The sequence below is a fragment of the Meleagris gallopavo genome, chromosome 1 (genome assembly GCF_905368555.1).
Source record: "Meleagris gallopavo chromosome 1, MGAL_WU_HG_1.1, whole genome shotgun sequence".
Taxonomy (NCBI): domain Eukaryota; kingdom Metazoa; phylum Chordata; class Aves; order Galliformes; family Phasianidae; genus Meleagris; species Meleagris gallopavo.
The window spans coordinates 111,136,189-111,153,512 of record NC_139404.1 but is presented as its reverse complement, the minus strand read 5'-3'; the positions used below and the strand labels follow the sequence as shown (position 1 = coordinate 111,153,512).

The window sequence follows — 17,324 nt, the reverse complement described above, 5'->3', positions numbered from 1 at the left end:
ATCAAGGAAAATTCAAACAACAGCAAGATGGGCCTATAAAATTTGCCTACTCTTCGTTAAAACTCAAAGCAAAACACAGGTCATACAAGAACTACAGATCTTTTAAACATCACTGTAAGTGTCTGTATACATAATTAGTTACAGTACCTTTTGTTTTTGAATTGGTGATAATTTTAAGGACTGGTCACTGGAGTTCAATCTCATCACATGTGTCTGCAAAGAATGAAATCTCTGTTAAAGAATGAATATAACAAACTACGAAAGGCTGCATAATGACATCATTTCAACATTCTGAAAATACTTTTTCATTGGAGAACATAAAAATATTTTTCAAGCAATATAATACCTATTAAATTGCTAATTAAATAAATAATATCTGCTACTGCTTTCATATAGTAACTTAAAACATCATATTATTTCAATTGAAAAGATGGAGGATAACATTTTGAAAGGTTTCTCTGTATCTCTATCAGTGTCAAGGAACACACGTTCATTTATTCATTTATAAACTATGTCAATACATTTGATGTCAAATATGAAGTTTAGGGCCAGATAAACATTCTTTACTAGAAACTGAATAACATGACTTAGCTGCTTTGTTCTCCCCATGCACAACAATAACTGAGTCGTAGATTACTTAGTAGATTATCTTACCATATTTAGGATGTCAGTTGTCTCTCCAAGGTTTCTGTCATTATTTTCAGCATCTGAATCTTCTGGAGAGCTTTCATCAGGTTCATCTTTTTGATGCTTCTTTTCTTTAAGGTAAATGTAAACAATTAGCATTTAAGTACATGATATATACCAAGCAGCATACCCCACTCTTGTAAAAGAGATTATATTATCCCTGTTTTACTGACATCAGGCTGAAGTTTGGAGATTCCTATTTCTCCCAGTCTAAAACACGCAAAAACACTTTCACCTCATTTTTATCAGTATTAAAATTAGATGTAGCTCAAAAATCTAGTGTCAGTGTACTGATAATTTTTTGCAGGCATTTGAAGCACAAATGTTACATGGGACAAAGCTTTTTTTGCCTTTTTTTTTTAATTCTCTCTTTCATACCAGTGGAACAATTAGACTAAATTATCTGCAGTCATATTATCTACATTGCATATTACCTATGTAATGGATGGAGATACCAAATTTAGTAACTCCAATGCAGCATCATAAAAATGTGCCTAGAACATTTTCAGATTCATGTCAAGTTCACTAGGTTTCATATGGTACAAACCCCAAGGTTTCAGATCTCAGAATACTCTAAAGGCAATTCAATTTTCACCACAACGTTTAACCTGGAACCAACGTGGACATACTAGCAGCTCTACAAATAATCACCTTAATTCTGGCTGAATTAATAACTTTCAAATTGAATTTGACTGTCCAATGAATCTGAACTAACTTTTACATGGAAACACTGCATACTGCAGTCTTCTGCATTCCTCCTTCCAGGAAATCACACATGGTATAGAACTTAGGTAAGTCCAGAACCATACTGGAGAACCTGTGCACAAGTCCAGCCCAATATCACTGTTGTCCAGATTTTGGCATGAGACTGGATACTCTGAATCCTGATTTTCTTCGATATCAGAGAGTGAACAAGTACTTTTGCATTTCCAAAGGAAGAAGAAAGTTCCTATAGGAATTAGTAGACCTCTTTTCTTAATCAAGGTCTCCATTAGACATTGCTGAGTCTTTAAGATTTAGTTTCCTAATCACTTTTTCTCTGTAATTCTTTTCCTTAATGAAAACAGAGAATGTGGTTATTGATTTCACAGTATTTTATGCAGTCGCATTTCTACAGGACTGAGGAAACATAATTTAGCCATTGTTTTTCTTTCGATTAAACCTCTAAATCTTAAAGCACACTTTCAAAACATGATCCAAGTTTAGGCCATTTCTTTTATGCGCTTCTCAACTTCTACGTTCTCATTCTGATACATGCCCATGAGTTAAAGCTGAACCGGATCCTTCTTTTGTGTTCAAACTGAGCATTCATTTATGCTTAAGCAAAGCCAAACTACACAGCTCTCAGAAAATAACTGGAAAATGTGGGGACAAAACACCTTCTTCACGATGTCTCTCTTTCACAGGCTCAGATTTAGGAATATTTATTGTAGAAAAACATATTGGGCTGGTGTTGCTAGTGACAAGCAGTGAAGATTTTAAGAAGCGTTCTCCCAGTGGAGGCAGAGTTCGTGCCATCTGAATACACTGTTCTGGTGACCGTTCCTTTAGAAAATTAAAAAAAAACATTGAGAAAATTCTGAGGATAAGAGTAGAAAAAATAAACATAAGTAACCTCCTATACTTGACAGTGGTGCTTTCCTTTAGTTGATGATACAACATTGTAACTTTGTATAAACAAATATATACTGGATTTCTTGAACATTTTGATTATTTATAGTCCTAAAAACTGGACAGGTATATAATGGGATATTTCAAATGGATTTTACAGAATAATTTTAAGCAGTCTTAAAATATAGACAAAGAAGAGTTGTAATTTACACTTACAAAACTACATAAACTAGAAACTTGCTCAAGCAATTTAAGGCTTCAGAGGTTCTTTTTTTTCTATTAATTTATTTTTACATTTCTAAGATATTTTGAAAAATGCAAAGGAATAGATGGTATTCTAGAATAAAGAAAAATATAAAACCAATTTGAGCCTTTCTCATACACATAAACAGCTAAAATCTATTCTTTTACTCCCATCAATTTTGGGAAGAGGGTGCATATTCATTCTTTTTACAAATTAACATTATACTCTTATTTTAATGAGATATATTTATGTAGGTGTTTGCTATCACTTCAATTTAAAAAGTGTTTCCTGTAAAAAGTTTGGCAACTCTCAACACCTCTGTATTTACCCTCTCTCGACGTCGTATTCGTGCTGATGTTAATTGCAATGTGTTTGTTACTAGTGAATCTCCGCTCATTTTAGAGATGGTAGAAATCAAACGGCTCTCATATAAATCTTCTAAGAGTATTTCTTCAGATTCTTTTGGTCTTGGAGTAGCAAAAACCAGCATGTGACAACCACCACAAGCAACCTACAGCACAAAACAAAATTCAGTTACTTCATTTGCAAGTATCAACACAAGGATCTTACTTTTTTACCATCATCACCAGTGATATAGATTGCAAGAAAACAGAATCAAAAATAAGAGATGTTAAGTTACTTCAAATCTAGTTTCTACTGACTTTAAATAAGAGTACATAATTACTATTCCTAATAACTAACGATCTCATTAATTAAATTAATCTTATTTGCATTCAACAAAACATATGATAAGGCTAAGAAACTATAGAAACTGGATTGCTGGATCAATGGGCCAAGCTAAACTGTATGAGTTTCAATAGGGGCAAGTGTCAGGTCCAGCATTTTGGCCACAACAACCTCAGGCAACCCTACAGCTTGAGGAGGAGTGGCTGGAAAGCTGCCTGATGGAAAGGGACCTTGTTGTACTGATGGACAGTTGGCTGAATATGAGCCAGCAGTGTGCCCAGGTGGACAAGAAGGCCGATGGCATCCTGGCTTGTATCAGGACTGGTGTGGGGAGCAGGAATAAGGAAGTCATCCTGCCCCTGTACTCGGCACTGGTGAGGCCTCACCTCGAGTACTGTGTTCAGTTTTGGGCACCTCAGTACAGAAGGGACATGAAGGTGCTGGAGCAGGTCCAAAGAAGGGCAACAAGACTTGTGAAGGGCAATGGCTTGTGCCCTATGAGGAGAGACTGAAGGAACTGGGGTTGTTTAGTCTGGGGAAAAGGAGGCTGAGGGGAGGCCTTATTGCTCTCTTCCAATATCAGAAAGGTGCTTACAGTGAGAGCGGGGTTGGTCTCTTCTCACTGGTGACAGGAGGAGGGGAAATGGCCTCAAGTTGCACCAGGGTAAGTTTAGGTTGGATATCAGGAAAAACTTCTTTACAGAAAGGGTTGTTAAGCAGTGGAATAGGCTCCCCAGGGAGGTGGCTGAGTCACCATCCCTGAATATGTTTAAAAACCATTTGGATGTGGTGCTCAGGGACGTGATTTAGTGGAGCGTTGTTAGAGTTAGGGTAGTATGGTTAGGTTGTGGTTGGACTCAATGATCTTTAAGGTCTTTTCCAACCTGAGTGATTCTGTGAAACAGAAGAAAGCAAAGCTATTTCCACTGATTTTCAAACAATTGTAGCAAATTATTTTGCTGCAAGTCAAATGCAAGCAACAGATAACTACAGTGACATCTAGAGCAAACTGTTGTCCAGGACCACATCCAGGCAGCTTTTGAAAATCTCCAAGAAAGAGACTCCACAACATTGCTGGCAACCTGTGCCACTGCTCTGTTAACCACATTGCACAGAAATGTTTCCAGATGGTCAGATGGAGCCTCCTTGTGCCCTTGTTATGCAACTGGGCAACACCTAATGGTCTGGTTACTTCTTCTTATGCACCCTTCCTTTCAGGTATTTTTAGGCATTGATAAAATTACCTCCAAGCCTTCACTTTTCTAGGCTAAATACTGGTTAAAAGTTGTAGGAAAAAACATTTTATAATGAGATTTCAGCTCTTGTTAATAATATTCTGTAAGAATACAAACATTTTAATGTCTATGAAGCATGTAAAAAGTTTTACCAAAAGAACCGTGAAACTCAAAAAATTAGAACACAGAGCAGGATCAAACTGATTTGCAAAATTCTCTTCTCCAAGGCCTAACTTTCCATGTCGCCCATCTCCAAAAGTAAACATGAGGCCATTTTCTGTATGTGGAAAAAAAAGGATGTTATTAGTAACAGAGATTCAATACAAAAACAGGACAAAAACATAAAAACATTACAAAGTAACAGGCCAAGCAAGTAAGGAATGTTTCTCTCCCAAAAGCTGAACAATTATTTTTAGATTCCCAACAGATGAATATACTCTAAAAATATGTATGCTTTCAGACAAAGGACTGTCTAAGATTAGAGTTAGTCTAGACAATTTTGAAAAGAAAAAAAAAAGAAAGAAACAGTAACACTGAAACTGTGCAGCAAAACAAAGGCTTCTAAACAAGACTACTTGTTAACAACACATGATTATGAGGATACAGTTCCCTAGGAGATATCATATGCAGAACTATGCAGCAATCCCTTAAACTGATTCTGGCTTTGTCACAATCTTAGTTAACTTTTACAACTAATACTTCACATATGCCTTCTTCTACTCCTTATTTTATAATATATACTTCAAAAACACATTTTATAATGTATACTTCAAAAACACTTCAACAGTATAGAGAAACTAAGAGAGCATTTCAGAATTTTTTCACTTACATACCTGCTATTACAGCAGTGTGACTCTCCCCGCATGTAATGTTACGTATTTTACATTTCCTCAAGTGTTTCACAGACTTTGGTACAGAAGTTTTAAAAAGTAAAGTGCCATGTCCCAGCTGCCCATACTGTCCAAGTCCAAATGTATACACACCTGTTTCTGAAAATGTACAAGCAAAGTTAGCCACAAATATGCCACTATCTACATAATAACCCACTTTTATTAGCCAAATGGAAGCCAAAAGATATCAGCATCAAAAAGCATCGTTTCATCAATTTAAAAATGAGCAAAAAAATGAACTTATCAATTCACTAAAAAACAAACAAAAAACAAGCAATGAAGACCCAAAATATACACAGAAAAGAATTATGAATGGTTCAATATGTAATATTTCCAACATAATTGTAGAATAAACTACAGATTTCATGTACACAATATATTAGCTAACACAAAATGTTATTGAGCTTTTATGTACTACAGTTAACTCAAGACTACAATGTTGGCATATATATGCATATTCAAGCCTCATCTTAATTTCTGGTTACCTACATATAACTCCAAATTTAATAGTGTCCTTTAAACTACCAACCAATTGGTGTGGAAGATCCTGGAACAATAACAGAACAGGATTCAGTTATCTCTGTCTCTATCAAATGAACCCTGCGTTAAACACAGACAACACTATAATTGTGTTATCTTGTTACAGAATGATAAACTTTCCACATTTTTTTTTCATTCAATGGATTGTCTTTGTCAGGAAAAAGAATGTGGTGCTCTACAAGGCACTAAAGATTCTTGGTGCATCCATCCTTGGCAATCCATCACAACAAAGGAAGACTGCAAAGCTTATAAAACTTGATGAGGTCATGACTGAAAAGAAAAATTCAAACATGAACTATTTTTGGAAAAATAAATTTTCTTGGAATTTTACTCCCTTTTTTTTTTTTTCCCCCTGTGATTAGTCAACAGAAGAAAAGTTAGAAAAGTACTGATTAAAATTTGCAAAAAGTTTCATCTGTGAAAGATGGGGAAGGACAAAACTTTTCTACCTCAAGAAAAAACAAAAACAAACAAACAAAAAAAAACCCTGAAGCCTGGGAGAAATATATAACTATATTGATACCATAAACATCGTGTAGAGTAGTCATCGGGTCAAAAATCTCAGTATCTTCAAGACAGGAATGAGCATTCAAAGCTGAATGTGTTGAACAACAATTTGAAGGAGAATCTTTGTTTTTTAAGTACTTCTTTCTGCCAAGGAAACAAAGTAATTGGTCCTGCTATGCTGGACGTTGTCCTCACCACCAAGGAGAGGCTAATAAACAGTAAGTTCATGGGCAACCCTGGCTGCAGTGATTACAAAATGGTGGAGTTCAAGATCCACAGTGGGTCAAAGAGGGTGTGCAGGAAGCTTGCTACTCTGGACTTCAGATAGGCAGACTTTCAACTCTTCAGGGAACTGCATGGCAGGGTGACATGGAATAAAGCCCTGGAGGGAAAAAGGGCCTAAGAAGGCCAGTCAGTTTTCAAGGACCATCTCCTCCAAGTCCAGAAGTAGTGCATCCTGAGAAAGAGGAAAGCAGGCAAGAATGCCAGGAGGCCTCTGTGGATCACCAAGGAGATCGTGGACTTACTTTGGTTCAAAGTCTATGGGAAGTGGAAGCAAGAACAAGTTACCTGGGAGGACTGCAGAGAAGTTATCTGAATAGCCGGAGATCAGGTTAGGAAAGCTAAAAGCCAGAAAGAATTAAATCTACTCAGGGACATAAAAGGGAACTAGAAGAAATTCCATAGATGTATCAGTAATAAGAGGAAGACCAGTGGAATTGGTGGATGGTCACACACAGAAAGTTGCGGTCAATGGCTCAATGTCCAAGTGGAGACCAGTGATGAGTGGCCTTCCTTATTGATCAGTGCTGGAACCGGTGTTATTTAACCTATCTTTGTAGGTGACATGGACAGTGGGATGGAGCACACCCTCAGCAAGTTTGCAGATGACACCAAGATGAGCAGTGCAGTTGACATGCTAGAGGGAAGGAATGCCATCCAGAGGGACCTGGACAGTCTTGAGAGGTGGTCCCATGCCAATTTCATGAAGTTCAACATGGCCAAGTGCAAGTTCCTGCACCTGGACCGGGATAATCCCAAACACAGATAGAGACTGGGTGGAGAATGGCTTGAGAGTAGCCATGAGGAGAAGAATTTGGGGGTGTTGGTTGATGAAAGACTCAACATGAGCCAGCAAGGTGCACTTGCTGCCCAGAAGGCCAAACGTGTCCTGGGTTACATCAAAAAAAGTGCAACCAGCAGGTCAGGGGAAGTGATTCTGCCCTCTACTCTGCTCTTATGAGACTCCACCCGGAGTACCGTGTCCAGTACTGGGGCTCCCGACAGAAGAAGGACGTGGGATTGTTGGAACCGGTCCAGAGGAGGGCCATGAAAATAATCAGAGGACTGGAGCATCTCCCCTACAAAGACAGTCTGAGAGAGCTGAGGCTCTTCAGCCTGAAGAAGAGAAGGCTCCAGGGGACCTTATAGCAGCCTTCTAGTACCTGAAGGGGGCCTACAGGAAAGCTGGGGAGTGACTTTTTATAAGGGCATGTAGCAACAGGATGAGGGGAAACGGCTTTGAAGTGGAAGAAGGTAGATTTAGACTAAATATTAGGAAGAAATTCTTAACCGTGAGGGAGGTGAGACACTGGAACAAGTTGCCCACGGAGGTTGTGGATGCCCCCATCTTGCAGGCATTCAAGGCCAGGCTGGATGAGGCTTTGAGCAACCTGGTCTGGTGGGAGGTGTCCCTGCCTATGGTGGGTAGGGTGGAACTAGATGATCTTAAAGGTCCCTTTGAACCCAAATCATTGTATGATTCTTTTAATAGCCAATTAAATTCAATGCCACAAAAGTAATTTACTCAATGTGACTCTTCTGTTGTTTCTCTTGAAAAAGTCACAAACTGTAGAAATACTAAAAACAAACTATGTTACTATTCCCTCAGACTAATCTTTCACTACTGTCAGGGAAAGAGAAAGAAGAGAATGGGACAGATTTGATATTATTACCATAGTAACACACATTAATTTATATTGAACTTCAATTTCAAAGGAATCATAACTTCATAGTATAACAGTAAATACAGAAGTTTTCCGTCTAGAAACCAGATTGCCATTTCTGCCTCTCTCAGAACTGTTCCAATCAAAGATATAATGAATTTACTGCATAAAAAAGAATACGGACTCATGCTATTTTAGACTGGAAATGCAAAATACTTTATTAAAATCGTTTGTCTACTAAATGTAATAGTAAAGCTCCCTCTACTGGAAATATCGGTGCACGAAGGTAACATCTGAAGGAATCTTTATAAAAAGTAAAACAATGTACTAGAATTTTTCTATGACATTTAGACATTCTGAATAAGAGCCAATAAATGACTCCTGAAAGATAGTTCAATCTAAGTGAACTGAAGAAGCCTTATCTTCAGTTTAGTAAACAGCTTTCTTGGGATGGCTAATTCTGTAAATCCTATTTAAGATATGTTATTTGTCTTAACAGCAGATCTTGTCATCTTCAAATTATCCAGCTCCATTTGATTAACATTATTATTTTGAATGAACTTACAGTTGTTTCATCCTTTAATCCTATACTGCAATGTTTTTCATAAGAAATGTCTAGTCCTCTAAAGACATTTATGTTTAGAGAGATGCTAAAAGTACAGGAACTTTCCCCAGATGCTACTGACAATGAGAACAGAGCAATCCAAAACCAACTTAGATTGCCTTTATAAGATGAATGAATTTTTCTTCTGCTTTTCTGCATCATGGCTACCTACATTTTTCTCCTAACATTTTCTATTAGTCAGTTATCAAGGTATAGAAAGACAAAAATTTTACTACATTCTTAAATGAGGCCAGACCTCAGTAATAACAACACTTAGCAGAAACAGGGATAAACAGAAGCCTATTGCAAAGCAATCTCAAAGACTTTGTGACAAAAAGACACAGTTGAACTTCATTCTGAGTTTGATTTTGCAAATAAATTTGCAAATAACATGAATCCAAAAAGGGATACAGTTGCATTGTTGCCTCCCTCCTGTCCTCAGTTTTAATAGTGATACGGTAAGATGAAACAAGCGGAACACACTGCCACCAAAGGGGCAGATGTCACTTCTCTATTAAATCCCTGCTTACATTTTCTCTGCAGTTCACCTGGCCGCAAAGAAAGCCTGCTCAGCTCAGTAAGCCAGATTTGTTTTGATCTGCATTTTAACTGATACGGTTTCCTGTGGAATGGTGAAGACAGTACCAAAGTGATACAAGGGGACAGGAAAGACACGTGACCACAGCAGCATGAGGGGAAGATCCAACTCTTCAGTGAGCAATGAGGATGGCTCAGTCATATTAACAGCACTCAGAGGAAAGAAAGTGAAAGTCCTTGGCTTCTTGAGCACTGGGACTGCTTCTCCTTGACTTTGAATATATATAAATGTATATTTGGCAGAGCAGGGATATTTCCAATTAACTGTGTTTGAAAGGGTTTAGTCTACCTTTACAGGCATCCTTTGGATTACATAACAACTCCTTAACCTCAGTGACAGCTGTCACTATACATGAAATTTTCCTAATCAAGAATATAGTTTTCAGATATATATTTTTTTTAACTTGGACTATTTACTGAGAGAACTGAGGGCACACCAAAAGTCTTTTTCTTCAGATCCATGCATCCCTACTTACATATTTAAGGTTACACACAAAGTGACGAATTTTCAGAATAAGAGAAACACAGATATGCCCACAGATCTCCATATATCTTCATTTCATTTCACTTGAACGTTATCACTGTCAATGAGCCATTCGGCTATACTACAGCTTTAGTTTTGAACAGCTTCTGGTAAAAAATGTTACTTTAAAAATCAGCTGTTGACGTAATGCTCAGTTTTACCATAGCTAGTAATAGGATTTGGGGATTTCAGTATAAATAGTATACAGACCTAAGAATAGTTTGAAAAATCTAGATAATCCTATATGGTCACTCCAATCACCTTTTTCTTCTTCCCTTCTAGATTCAAAAGATGTTTTTATTCTAACTTCTTAAAAGCTTTAATGAAAAAGTACACAATTTGGATTGCTGCTCTCAAATTTCTTTTGAAAGTGATGATACCCAAAGTTTTCATTTTCAGTAGGAATCGTTTGCAAGAATCCTGTTTAACAAGTTTTTTAGTATCTGAGTAAAATAAATCATCTGAGATGAGGGTATGATCTTGAACTGATTGACAGACTGTCATGAAATGAGTTTGTCCTCTGATAAAGACAGGGAGCTTTTGCAGCAACTGAATTTTTAACTGTTCTTTCCTTTTCTCCCTATACCAAATACGAATACTAAAGGCAGAAGTAACAGTAAGAGTTGTAGAGATGATGGTTTCCAATACCATATTCAAAATTTCTAAAACATTGTATATTTTAAAAAGTTTGCTGTTTTTTTTTTTTTCCTTATTATGGCTATCAGTGATAGCAATATTTTATTTTTTATTCTCTGGGGAAAAAAAAAATTCTCATTTTGTAATTTCAGACTAAAAAAATGGAATTATTTTCATACTTATATTCCACTATTTACTCTGACACACTGTTGGAGAGATTTCCAACAGTAGTTTGGTCAAATAACCCATGTAACAATGGTTCTTACTATATAAAAATTACTAATAAAGTAAAAATGACAGTCATAAGAAAGAAATCAAATGAAGTGCCCTGGAACAGGCTAATTATGTATGACGGTCAGGAAGAAACTTGTCTCGTACTCAGTAAGATAACCGGATTATGCTTTCTTCTAATTTGATAAACCCAAAGTAGGACTGATGACAAGAAATGAACCAGGGTGTACAACAGTTTCTACATATCACATTTTCTCCTATCCTATTCCTATGTCAAATGAGACAAATGAAATGGAGAAATACACAACAGCCAATCACTTTTGTTACTTAAGAGTAAAATAACACACCCAGGAAAATCTGGAAAGACCGACCATAAAAGGATGAAAACTGTATCAGCATACACAGTGTTACTAAAAAGCCAAACAGCATCTATTTTCAAAAGATACATGAAATTCAGAATTTCTTCAAAATTGTACTAGTTTAGGAACTCACTAATTTAATAAGTTGAGCCTAAAAGAGATATGAATGTTTCCAGTTCTCTTTGATGTTATATCTTTCATCAGAACTCTGAACTTATGGTCACGTCACTTCATCTTGGGATGCAACACATACTTCAGTACTTATTCAAAGTTATTTTTCTGATATCAAGCATGTATACTACTCTCATTTTTTAAAATCAAGGAATCACAGAATAACCCTAGTTGCAAGGGTCCCACAAGGACCATAGAATCCATATCCTGGCTATACACAGGACAACCCCAAATCAGACTCTACGTCAGAGAGCACTGTCCAGACACTCCCAGAACTCCAGCACACAGCCCTGGGCAGCCCGTTCCATGCCCACCGCCCTGTGGTGCAGCCCCTTTCCCTGACCCCCAGCTGCCCCTCCCCTGACACAGCTCCATGCCGTTCCCTCGGGCCCTGTCGCTGTCACACAGAGCAGAGCTCAGCGCTGCCCCTCCGCTCCCTGTGAGGAGCTGCAGCCGCCATCAGGCCTCCCCTCAGCTCCTCTGCTCTGTGCTGAGCACACCGAGGGGCTTCAGTCGCTCCTCATACGTCTTATCCTCTACACCCTTCCCCATCTTTGTAGCCCTCCTTTGGATGATCTCTCATAGCTTTATGTCCTTATACAGTGGCATCCATTGCTGCATACGCTGCTCAAGGTGAAACCACACAGCAGAAAGCAGGGCAGGGAAACCCCTCCCCTCTCTGGCTGGCCCTGATGCACCCCTGGGTACAGTTGGACCTTTTGGCTGCCAGGGCACATTCCTGACTCAGATCCAACTTGCTATCAATCAAAAATCCTGGATCCCTTTCCATAGGACCGCACTCGAGTCTCTCATCTCCCATTCTGTACACGAACAAGAGTTACTTCATCCCATTTGCAGAATCTGGCACTTGTTAAAATTCATGTGGTTGGTGACTGCCCAGCCCTCTAATTCATCAAGATCTCTTTGCAAGGCCTGTCTACTCTCAAAGGATTCAAGAGCTCCTCCTAATTCAGTGACTTCTGCAAACTTCTTTAGTATACGTTTGATTCCTGTGTCCGTTTTAAAAAACATTGAGAAATGCCCTGAAAATTGAGACTGGGGAACCCCACTAGTGACTGGTGATCCCATTTAAATGTAACTCAATTTATTATAACCCCTTCACACCCATCCATCAGCTAACAGTTTACTGTAGCTAGCTGTATTCTGAACATTTTCTCCAGAACAATATTATGAGAGACAGTATTGAAAGCTTTGCTGAAATTCAAAAAAAAAACACACCTACTGGGTTTCCTTGGTCAACTAGGTGGGTAGCTTTGTCATAATGGAAATTAAGTTTGCTAAACAGGACTTTCTGCTCAGTGTTGGGTTTTACCAATGACTGCACTGTATTTCAAGTGTTTTTCAGTGTCTCTCAGAATAATCTTCTCCATAATTTTACTAGGCACTGAATAATAATAATAGCAGAATTACATTAAAATTCTCTATTTGACTTTCACTCCTAACACAACAACTATCAATCTTTAGGCATACATATTTTATCAGAGGATATTGTTTTCTTCCTCTCTTGACTCAAATGGATCCATTGGTGTTTGACACTGATCTACTGCCAGCTAAGCCAGCACTGTATTTCTTATATACCTTCCACTACAGCATCTATTTCCATATGTAAGTGAATTCTACATAGTAACACACTGACTTACAACGTATTTTCTTCACTATATTTGTTCGTTGGTTTTTTGTTTTGTTTTGTTTTGCATTTCGTTTGCCTCTGTGTTCCACTTTTAGTTCCTGCAAGATTTAACTATAATGCTGATGTCATCTAAGTCTACAACTTCCTACAAAATCTCTGTAGAAGTCATTTGTTTTAATGAATTTTTATCACATGAAATACCATTAAAACAAAATATCTATTGGTTGGCTTCAAGTTTATGGTTAAAAAATCAATAATGATAATCTAATTCTTTTTGCTGAACTTCACTTTATAACTCATAAAATAATGCTAGGATTTATACACATGCTAGCCTCAAATTTATGGTAATATTTTTCACAATAATGATAATCCAATTTCATGCAAAGAAATTTATTTTATGGCAGAATACTGCTAGGGTGAGACTGTATGCTGGAGACAAAAGCTTCAAAATGTAGACAAATGTTTGCATTATTTTTTTGGATTGACTACTATTATTTCCTCCTCCCAAAGGAGCTTTGATTTACTTAGAATCTTGCAGCTTCTCTCATCATTACACGTAACCTTTTCCAGCCCTTTGCTTCCACCTTTATTCTCTCCAGTGGCTTGCTGTACAATATCACATCAAATTACTTAAAATTCCGCTCAGTTAGATTTTCATTTTATATTTTAGAAACTTTGCTTACATAACCATTAAGGCACTCTGTTAGGCTCACAATAGATGACTATTTAGCATTTCCAAAATACAGATTTAAGGACTCATAAAACCTACTTATTTTTACAACTTTTGCATTTGGGTAGAAAATTACTTGCAAATATTTTATACAGTCATGGAATTCATCACAAGCCAAAACTAATAATTTTGAAATCATCTGCACATGAGGTCAAACTCCCTTTTTCCGCTTCCGTAGTATTTTATAGTTATCAAATCTAATGAAAACAGAAATTCTGATGAGCAGATGAGCTCATATAGGATGGTCAGGAAAGCTGCAGAAGAAGGAAGGAGTCTTCTGTTTGAATTACTGGAGCTTCCAAAAAATCCCAGAAGATATATTAATTAGATTTAAAAAAGGTGTTCACAAGGAAGGCTGTTCAGATTACTGAAAAAACACAAACTGCTTTATAGAATGGCAAGGCACACTGACTTCTCTACTCTTCCCTGGGTCCTATAATGCAATCTCTTCCTTGAACACAATGATACCACCTTGAACAGAGTGATACTACCATGTCTTTCCTTGCAGACAGAAAATTCTACTTAACTCCCACCTTAACCTGTATTGCAACCAAAGTCCTACTCTGAGGTCTCACACAGAGAACAGTTGATTATTTTTCTCTAAGAAAGAATTTATGTGATTGAAGAGAGATGCCACATCTCTCCTTAGTTTTCTCTTTTTTAGTCTCATAAGTCCTGTTTTAAAAGCTTTCCTCAAAGACAATGTTTTCCTAGCCTTTGATATTCTTGTTTTTCTCTGGACTCAGCATTCCAACAAAATTATGACAAACAACTATTTCTTAAGAGTTTTTTGTTGTTGTTTAGAGATTCTCATTAAAATCTCTAAAAATATGCTAAATTTTTAATGCATTTTGTCATATGGTATTCTAGTTTACTCACTCATTCAAAACTTTAAAAAGTATTTATTATATACACAAAAAATTAGTTAACTAACAATTTTTCTGGTACTTACTGTACCAGGCATCACCCCAAAGGCATGAGACAAACCATTTTACACAAGCACCCTGATACCCTCTGTAAACTGATGGAAAGAGCTCTAATCACGCAGGAAACTTCCCATTCACATCTGCTGATTGAGATATTTCAAAATGCACTGAAGGATTTGCAGTACAGTAATACATGTCATATTTCATCTTCCAAGTAAGACAAACACAACCTTGCAAAATAATATACGTAAGTTTATTTGATGATTTTTGTATTTTTTTAAATGTTCAGTGTGCTGTATCGGTTCTAGTTTTATATGTACGTTAAAGATTCTGCTCAAAGTCACAGATAAATTCTGTATTATAACAATAGATATTTAAACTATTTAGGCATCCATTAGGGTATGCATCTCTGTCATTACTAGCAGACGGCTATTTGAAAAATGTTTTCTAATTATCACATATTCTGAGTCACGCAAATTTACTACAGAATGGAAGCTTCCCTCTAAAACTTTCTCCTGACGCTCCTGATACCGCTTTCAAGCTCCTCAGACATAAGAGACATTGATCACTGTTGTTGCCCAAGGAGATACTAGCTTGTTACAATCACATTAAGACACTCAGAGTTTGTAAAGTATTTCATCAATGGTATCTATTAGAGCTAATACTATACATAAAAAGAGGTTATCATAATCTTACATTTCTTCATACTACAGGAATCCTGAACTGTATGGAACTGAATGGGCTTCCAACCATGCATGGCATGCTATGCTCTTCTTTTACAATTAGCTTGTAAAATTGACCGTCAAGCAAAAGGATAAGCACAGCACAGAAGGTCAAGCACAGTGCAGCACAGACCTGTACTTACTCAGGTTAGCCATCACACGGACTTTTACCTCTTTGATGTACAATAGTCTTCTGCTTAGGAGCATTACAGAGGTCTACTTTTTGGTAGAACGTAAGTAAGCTCTTCAAAGTAGATTGAGATTACTAAATTATAGAGCTGTTAAAAAAAAAAAAAAAGGCATTTAAATACCATACCTGTAAGCACCACTGTGTGTTCTCCACCACAAGCAACCTTATTAACTTTTTCCATAATTCCCAGTACTGGCTGTGGGACTCTACTGTTCTTTAGCTGCTCAGGCAATAATCCCAGCTTTCCATTCTCAGGTTCCCCAAAAGTATAGAGTTCACCATCTCCTGTAAAAATGCAGAACAGAAAAGCAGAAGCAAGGTTACATTGTCAAGACAGCTGCAGACACAAGTCAGTAATACAGAAAAGTATATGAATGTTACAGGACAGCTGAACATATTTGTAGAATGATTAAACAGTTGTGCAAAGCAGTATGCTTTAATGGGACATGGAGGAGCAAAATTTTAACACAAATCTCTCACCAAGATAAGAATCTTTAGTCTGCAAGAAACACCACTAGAGAAAAATAAAACCACATGCATCCTTTTTGGAGAGGTTATTATCCCCTCTGTAACCACTATTTTTATCAGCTGAGATTGTCTGCAAGTGTTTCAATTAAAACAGAAAATCACTTTTTTCTTGTGAGATATAGAAAAAAAAAAAAAAAAAGAGTAATTGACATGAAACTGTGTGAGGTCTAGACAACAATAAATGAATTACATGTCCAACAACAGTAATTCCATGGCATGAACTCCACCAAAATTAAGTTATAAAATAAGAGAATACCGAGAGGTCTTTACAAATATATTCCTGCAGCACCTTTCTGATCTTGTACATAATTACACAAAAGATCCTTGTCATTTACCCAGACTTTCTAATCATTCAGTTCAAAATCAGTCCAATCCCAAGTTTGGGTAATTTATTGTACATTCAAAGTTTCCTCTGTTTCATCTTTTCCAGTCACCTCCTTTATTTTTCACTGCTATGTAAGTCTGAATTACCATGTATATCCTTCTATAATAGTTACAGAACTAACGTATAAAATGTACTTTCCATTGCAATATTTACAATTTATATATTCCCACCTCTATGTACATTTCTGACTTCCTGAGCTAAGGAGCCTCTCGCTATTGTAATAGGCCAGAGTGAGGTTTTCGGGGAAAATGCTTCCTTACTGTCAGGAAAAGATTCAAATTAATAGCTGAGTGTTCTCCAGAGAAGACTAATGATATCTGTGGAATGATAACTTCAAAGCAAATCATGGCCCACAGTATTAAAAAATATTTACCTGCCCCAAAATCATACAGCACGATTTTGTAAGAAAAAAATTATTTTTGTAATCTCACCTGGATATGAAAAACCACAAGGATAAACAGAATTCTCACATGGAGTGAATCTAAGACAACAAAATGTTTAGACCAGGATAGGAGCTGCCAGTTCAAGGAAAATTTGAAGAGAAAGCTACATGATAAGAAACCACATACTTACACTCAAGTAATAAAACTCAGTCATTGGAAGCATCCACATAAAATATTTTTGGGAAAATGTGAAATTGTGAGTCCATACAAAATGCATTTTTGCTATCAGAGGGATACATTTAGTATTCATAAATTTGCTTTTACAGAACTCAAGAGGCATT

At 36.9% G+C, this 17,324-nt stretch overlaps 1 protein-coding gene across 1 annotated transcript in view; it reads right to left on the bottom strand.

Moving 5' to 3' along the window:
- Nucleotides 1-17,324, bottom strand: part of RPGR (retinitis pigmentosa GTPase regulator) — a 53,823-nt gene that overhangs the window by 14,815 nt on the left and 21,684 nt on the right. Inside the window, exons 7-13 of the mRNA XM_031556735.2 lie at nt 15,814-15,972; nt 5,298-5,453; nt 4,617-4,741; nt 2,871-3,053; nt 2,067-2,232; nt 655-758; nt 148-213 (exon numbers count right to left, since the gene is read on the bottom strand). Coding sequence (XP_031412595.2) covers nt 148-213; nt 655-758; nt 2,067-2,232; nt 2,871-3,053; nt 4,617-4,741; nt 5,298-5,453; nt 15,814-15,972 — 959 coding nt within the window. The remainder of the gene's footprint in view (nt 1-147; nt 214-654; nt 759-2,066; nt 2,233-2,870; nt 3,054-4,616; nt 4,742-5,297; nt 5,454-15,813; nt 15,973-17,324) is intronic.